Here is a 7,153-nt window from a genome sequence, read left to right as displayed (position 1 = left end):
TCACTATCAGCTAAGAATACATTGATTTTGGTAATATAGTAGATATGCATTTAACTATACAAGTAGTAATATTTTACAACTCTTTAACCAGTAAGAAGTGAGGAAAAATTAAGACTTCCATGCAGAGTGAAGACAGGCAACACAAATGGCATATTTTAATCTCATCTAATTTGTTTTGTTAAATTGTTAAATAGTGGAGGAGGAGGATGATTTGGGTGGGTGAGCGGAGGGAAGCATAGTCCCTGATTGCCTTTTAGTAAAAGTCTCCATACGACGCTGGTTTTTATTATAGATGAGAATCATGACTTTATTTTTTACAAAGCTGTTTCTGTTTTGTCTTAAAGTATCAGCTAATGTTAAATTATTGTTTTGTAAAATAAAAGGAAAGCAGCTCATGTTGGTCACTTACCACAGTTCTCCTCTGGTTCCCCTCACACCTGAAATTCATTTCTCACTGGTGTCTGTTACTTATTGAGTTAACGATGCTAAAGCTGTGACTGCCATATCCATACTGCTTCAAATTTTTAGTGTCTTCAGAGTCAAAACTACAGATAGCTTATAGCTGACATTTACATAGCTCACTCTGCTCCTTGTGCTGTTCTTTTTTTTTTTTTTTTAGCAAAAGAAACAACTTTAAATGTTATTTTACTGCATATTTACTTTTTTATTCTGTGGAAATTAATAATGCCTAATTTCACAACTCATTCAGTTTTTGCCAACTTGCAAGTCGCTGTCTTGCAGAGAAGCTACAGCAGACTACGACACATCTCTCACCGAGTTGGACTATGGTGGAAAAATGTTGGTCTGAGTCTCCCTTTCCCTCAGATTGGCACAAATGTAAAAATCCTGTTCAAGATCAAGTTTTCAAGGCGACTGATGTCAGCAGGACTATGCTAATAAAGAAAGAAGTAAATAAATGATACCACTCTGACTTTTACTAAACTTAACAGAGTTGTGAAGCAAGGTCAAGGAGTAGCCATTAAACTTTTTGTTAACCTGTTTTCATGCTTTCTGGCTTCCTCAAGTACAGTAGCATCAAAATATAAATTATATTTTCTTGCAGACCAAACATAAATGTATATTTATAATGTATATAAAAAAGGTTTGCATAATAAGCTGAAAATGTGTAGCAGTGGCATAAACCTTTACAGTCATAGCTGGAGTGGACTGCAATGTCTGAGTCAGTGAGCGTGGAGCACAGATTGCATGTAAAAGATGGTTGTAGTTTCTAAGTTTAACAAGTGAAAGTGCTTTGAAACAACCTTATTTCAATAAGCCACTAGGGTGCATCTCCCCATGCTTATATGAAAGCAAAGCAGTTCAACAAATTTACCATCCTCTGCATCTTACGGTTTTTAAATTACAAAACATAGCCTATGGTGCTGTAGACTAGAAGGCAAAGGAATGACAGCTGTGCTAAAACCTACCTGTAGGTTTTATCATCATTTGTAAATGTGAATCTTCATGTTAACTTGAAAGGTCAAAACTGCAGAAAAATGCATTACCCGCCATTTCCTCAGTTGGAAACAGTCTGGTAACTGTCCAAGCTGTAAAGAATATGCATAATGTCTATATTTTAAACTTTTCAATGCATGTTTTTCCATCTCCGAACAGTGTATATGTGTATATATATATATATGTATATATATGTGTGTGTGTATATATATATATATATATATGTATATATATGTGTGTGTGTATATATATATATATATATATATATATATATATATATATATATATATATATATATATATATATATCATACTATGCCCACTGCCCACCATGATATAAAATCAAAACCAAATAGTTGCATACATTTTTGAGCCACTATGTAAACAAATGTTTACTATGATAATAATGCATGTCCTATAGCCGTGTAGAAACCAATGCAGCACTGTTCTTGCTGTGCAACAGTTAGAAAAATGAGTAAGAATACTTCCCTAGAAATATAATTATACATTTATGAATCGAAAACGGCCCTCCGGCACAGTACTGGCAAACTTTAATCTCTGTTGAAACTGTAGCTCTTGGGGAGAAGGAGGAGGGGGGCAACCCCTGCCTTCGGAGATACAAAACACCTGAGGACTCGCTTCAGAACCAGCTGCAAGTCGTCTCTCTTTCCATTGGATTAAAACAAAGACAATAACGTGATAACTGATTTTGGTTCTACGCAATTTTTAACCAGCAAAGTTTATTTATATATAACAACAGTACAAAGTGAATCCTTGGCTTGCAAAATAGGTGTGCTTCATATTTACATTAGGTACACAATAATATATTATCATAACAAAATCAAAGCAAATAAAAAACAAGAGAACAACCTTTTTAAATATTTTAAGTTTCTTACAATTTTTCACAACAACTTTATAAAACAAGAACAGACAGCCATTATTATTATAATCATCATCATCATCATCATCGCCAGTAATTACTATTTTACAGAACTCCAGTGTCTACAAAGGGTTTGTTTACAATGTGTTTATAATGGAAGGATACTCATTTAATACGTGGTGAGCAATACACTGATCTGGATTTTTCAGTTCCTGTCTGATGCCAAAAAGCAAACACAAGAAATGCTAATTTAATTCTTTGTTTTGTATAAGGAATGGCATGCGCCAGTCGAAACCACGACACCATCTCTTCGGCAGCACACTTCACCAGGAGCCAAAAAGAGCACAAAGCATCTTCAATTAGTAATCAACTTCATCTGAAAAGAGGTTGTGTTCATGAGCATCTCTCCATATCACACAACTGGCAGTCAAATGGGATTCTGCACTGCAGAAAGAGTAAACAAACTTCTTTTCTTCTCAGTTCAAACTGAATTAAAAAGGTTTCTAGAAATGAGCAAACAGCATGGAAACAAGCTATTATTTAGTAACAAAAAAATCTCTTTCACAAAAAAAAAAAAAGGTGCATTCAGCTGTGATTTAAGACATCTGCAAATGGAAGAATTGCCATTAGGCTGACGATGGTGCGGATCGATATGGAATACCAGGCATGACTAAAACATAAATTGTAATGCATGCAAAAAATCTCACACAAAGACAAAATAAAAAAACAATCAAAGCCATTCTTCACCAACTTGTGTGCCTGATTTTGTTAATCACTACTCTGTATAGGGCGAGCTCATCTAAGAGTTGGAAGGACTGTAATAAACATACATTTTATTCCTTGGAGAAGGAAAAGGCATTTAGGTCCTGTTAAAATGATAAAAAGCATTACTTACATAAAAGCAATGTGAGGTATGAGGAGGATACAATTCTATTCGCTGAAATTGGGAAGACACCTTAATCAAAAGGAAGAAGATTTCTGCTTTGAGTCTGTACTGTGTGTGTAATTGTGTACCTGTAGATGTTGAGCAGAGGATTAAGTAGCAAGAAGGTACAGAAGTGTATTGCGTTCACAAAACACAGAAAAAACTAAATAACTTATGGCAAAACTTTAACATTATCAATAGTTACTAGATCTGGGCATTACAATTTAAACGTTATGGATCTCCTAAGTTCAAGAATATGATCTTAGGATCATGAACAGATTTCATTACTAAAAGATCAGTTCTCGTACTTTTTGAAATAAATCATTGCAAAACAACATACAAAGTTTTCAAATCAATGTCATGTTCACTGCAAAAAAAAAAAAAGAAACCAAAAAACCTAAGAAAGTTTAAGAATGTCGGCTAAGGCAGTTATGTTATAAGTTATCTAATATCTTCTCTTTTGTGTTGGCAAAGCACTTCTGTAAGAAGCTGCTTTTTCAGATGAATAAGCAGATGATTTGGTCTTTTGTAGTTCTGCCCCCACTGGTCGGATAAAGTCATAGCACTCAGTCGTCACCTCAGCCTGCATTTCTCCTTGCCTGTTAGTTTGATGTTTTTTTTTTTCTTTACATCTCCTGATCACACTGTGAACACAACTGACTCAGATCAAAGAGAAGCTTCAAAGCTGGAGTAGGAAACTAGAGCTAAAGGGGTTTTCACTCTTTCTACCTCTCCATTGCTCCTCATTTCTCAAGATTTCTCTTCAAACAGCTCAGGATGCCGAGTACTGCACGAGGCAACGTCTACCTTAGCAAGGCCACAGCCTCTTCACCTTCCCTTTTACTGCATCTCACTAAGACAGTTCTCAGCCGAGTGCCAGGGCCAGGTAACAGTACCAAAAAAAAGAAGAAAGAAAAAAAGAGAAGAGAGAGAAAACAACCCTAAAGGGCTCTGAAGCACTGAAAGGACGGTGCCCTAGATGAGAAGTAATAGGTATGGGAACACTAAGCAGGTGGGTATCTAAGGCCACAGAGAAAAGAAGCACCTTTCACCCACCTTTATCATGCTCTCAACACACACAATTGCAGTACACTGTACAACTCTTTACTACTACCTTTTTTTCAAGTACTTGATGTAAACAACAAGCAAATATATATTTTGGAAGAAATGAAATAACCTATCTAGAGGATGAAATCTACAGTTTGTTGTCATCCAGCTAAAGTCTGGAGAGTTACATAAGCTTCTAAGCTTGTTAATGTTTGGTTCAAGTCAGGAGATGCATCACATGACACAAAACACACTTTAACTCTGTTTTTCTTCTTATTCTCAGTTCTCCCCCTCCCCCTCTGTTTATGTTTCGTACCTTTAGTGAGTTTGAAACTCACCATTCCAGTTTTTAAGTCTTCTGTTTTAACTGAATATACACTCAAATATGCGAGTGTTGCTTCCTCTGTAAAGCATAAACCGATTGTGATACATTTGTGAACTACTTGAAACACCGGGATCTTTTGGCACTTTGTCAAACTAGGCCCACGCAGACTTCTTATTATCTGTGCGAAGACATGTGGTGGTTAGGTAAGATCTTCCATCAGCTAACATTTCAACTGGCCAACAAAAGTGTGACTCACTGGCACTTGAGAAAAATAAAAGACGGACCCTCAAACACTTTTGATGTGTGACACCATGCATGAAAATTACACAAAAGGTTGATCGAGGTCCCGAAAAGATAAAAAAAAAAGTGGACATAAAATGTGAGCACAGAAACCAGCTGCTTTTACCTGCTCTTTTCAAACTGCCACTGTACCTCTGGATACTGCAGCCTACGCCACAGGCTTTACAGTTACAGCATTAACAGACACTATAACGATGCACACTCTTCTTTAGAAGGAAAGCAATTTAGGCCAAAAGAAGCAGTTGGATGGAACAGGGCCAGGATGAACAAAATTGAGTTCTTCACACAACAAGCTACAGGAAATATCTATGAAGCTCAATTCAAATGAGCCAATTTTTGTAGTAAAACTTAAAACAGACAGACAAAGATACAGACAGACAAAAATGAAAAAACAAAAATTTGTACATTCACATACAATGATTGGCAAGTATCAACTGGTACATACACAGATGAGCTAACTGCTGTAAAGAGCCTTTGATACCAGAGTGATCCTTATCTGAGGTCACCTCCTAATTACACTACAGATTTCATCATCTTCAGTTTAGGTGCAAGCATGCTGGCTTAACTTGTGATGACCACCACACGTGGAGTTCTGTTAACTTTTATGTGATGGCCACATGTTTTATGATTTCCTATACATATCTGATTAAATAAAGACCAGAGGCTTTGTCCATGTTGCGTGAAGCTTCAGTCCAAAGAGAGGAGTGAGAGAAGACACGAGTCGTGGCCCGTTTTATTATCACTGTAATCTAAAGTGGTGTTACGCGCTTTGCATCTTTACATAGCAACACTTTTGGGATCCGAGGTGGATATTTTGGAACCGCAACTGATAATATTCAAATGTACAAAGTACAAAAATAAAATCTGAGAACTCTGAATGCAATCTCAGCTGTCCAACATGAGATCTGCTCTTCTACTTCTCGCCTTTTTCTCTCCGCCTCACACTTAGCCGTGAGTTGGTAGAGAATAAATCTGTTTCTCCATTTCTTGTAGGAGTCTTCCTCAGTATGACACAAACACACACTCATGCACACCCACACTTTTATGCACACACACACACTCACGGAACATACAATTCCCTGTCAAACAGAGAAGATGTCCTTTGTGGAAAATTAAAGGAAAAAAATAAATACAAGCCATGTGGTTCCCTTCTCTGGTATAGTCTCTCATGCCAAAAGCAAATCCAGTTGCAGGGAGGCCTCCGTTTCAGTCTTCGGGCCCTGCGTTGGCACCGTCATGGAAGGAGGTGGGAGAATTACAAACTCAAGCAGTTGTATGTTTGTCCAGCTGTAGATACAGAGGTCCCAGGTCTGGTTCATGGTTTCAGCTCCCATCATGAGAGGTAAGTAATGCAAGACCTTTTTTGGTAGGTCACGTAAAGACTGTGGTCCTCTCTCTCTCTCACTTTCTCTCAGTAGTAGTCACTCTCAGCTTTCAAAGGACATGGCAGAGATGAGCTGCTCCACTTTGTAGGCCAACCTCTGCTTCCTTGCCTGTTCATCCTGATCCAGGGCTGCTGTGATCTGTGCATGACACCCCCCCCCCCAAAAAAAAAACATCATCAATAAAAATATACTGTGAAACACTTGCTTGTTAGGATTTGTTCACAGATTCAGATCTAGTTACATTTAAAAGAAAATAATACCAACGCGCTTTTTAAATTTCTTTTCCTTTTCTTTTCCCAGATTTCTATGTGGACATCAGATAAAAGAAAAAAATAATAATTCCATCACTCCCTTTGACTTTGACAGCTTCGAGAAATATTTGTGCACGAGTCTTTCGCGTTTTATCTTCTGAGCCCCATCTTTTAAATTTGGCATTTGTCAAGTTGGGTTCAAAAGACATTCAGACAGGCTCTCCTTTTCATTCTCTCATCTAGTGTCAGCCTTGTCATAATAAATCTGTGTAAGACTGATGCCAAAATACATAGCGAGAGCCCTTCATATGCATTACCTTTGATATGAATCCCTGTATCCAGATGCTGCAGCCATTTGAATACATGCTTTCTGGTGGCACTGTGCATCTATTTGCTACTCTTGGCTACACTTGAATGCTGTGCTTTACTTAATTATTAATATTTTAAACAAAATAATTCATCGACCCATCTCATGCAATATGCATTTTAAAAAGTTCTGAGGTAAGGGATGAATAAAAAATGAAAAAAGCAACAACAAAAAAAGTGTCATCTTCAATGTACCATTTATCCCTGTCGAGTGTCATTT

At 37.1% G+C, this 7,153-nt stretch overlaps 1 protein-coding gene across 2 annotated transcripts in view; it reads right to left on the bottom strand.

Annotated features, from left to right (window-relative positions):
- Positions 1-5,652: 5,652 nt before the first annotated feature.
- The window catches only part of plxna2 (plexin A2), a 157,525-nt gene continuing 156,024 nt past the window's right edge, over positions 5,653-7,153 (bottom strand). For both annotated transcript variants that reach the window (XM_084917581.1, XM_084917580.1), the window contains exon 32: positions 5,653-6,454. In XM_084917581.1, the coding sequence (XP_084773707.1) occupies positions 6,359-6,454 (96 nt within the window). In that variant the 3' untranslated portion in view covers positions 5,653-6,358. The remainder of the gene's footprint in view (positions 6,455-7,153) is intronic.

This window comes from Perissodus microlepis, chromosome 20 (genome assembly GCF_051167445.1).
Source record: "Perissodus microlepis isolate ML-2025 ecotype Zambia chromosome 20, ASM5116744v1, whole genome shotgun sequence".
Lineage (NCBI taxonomy): Eukaryota > Metazoa > Chordata > Actinopteri > Cichliformes > Cichlidae > Perissodus > Perissodus microlepis.
This window is presented reverse-complemented; position numbering and strand designations above follow the sequence as displayed.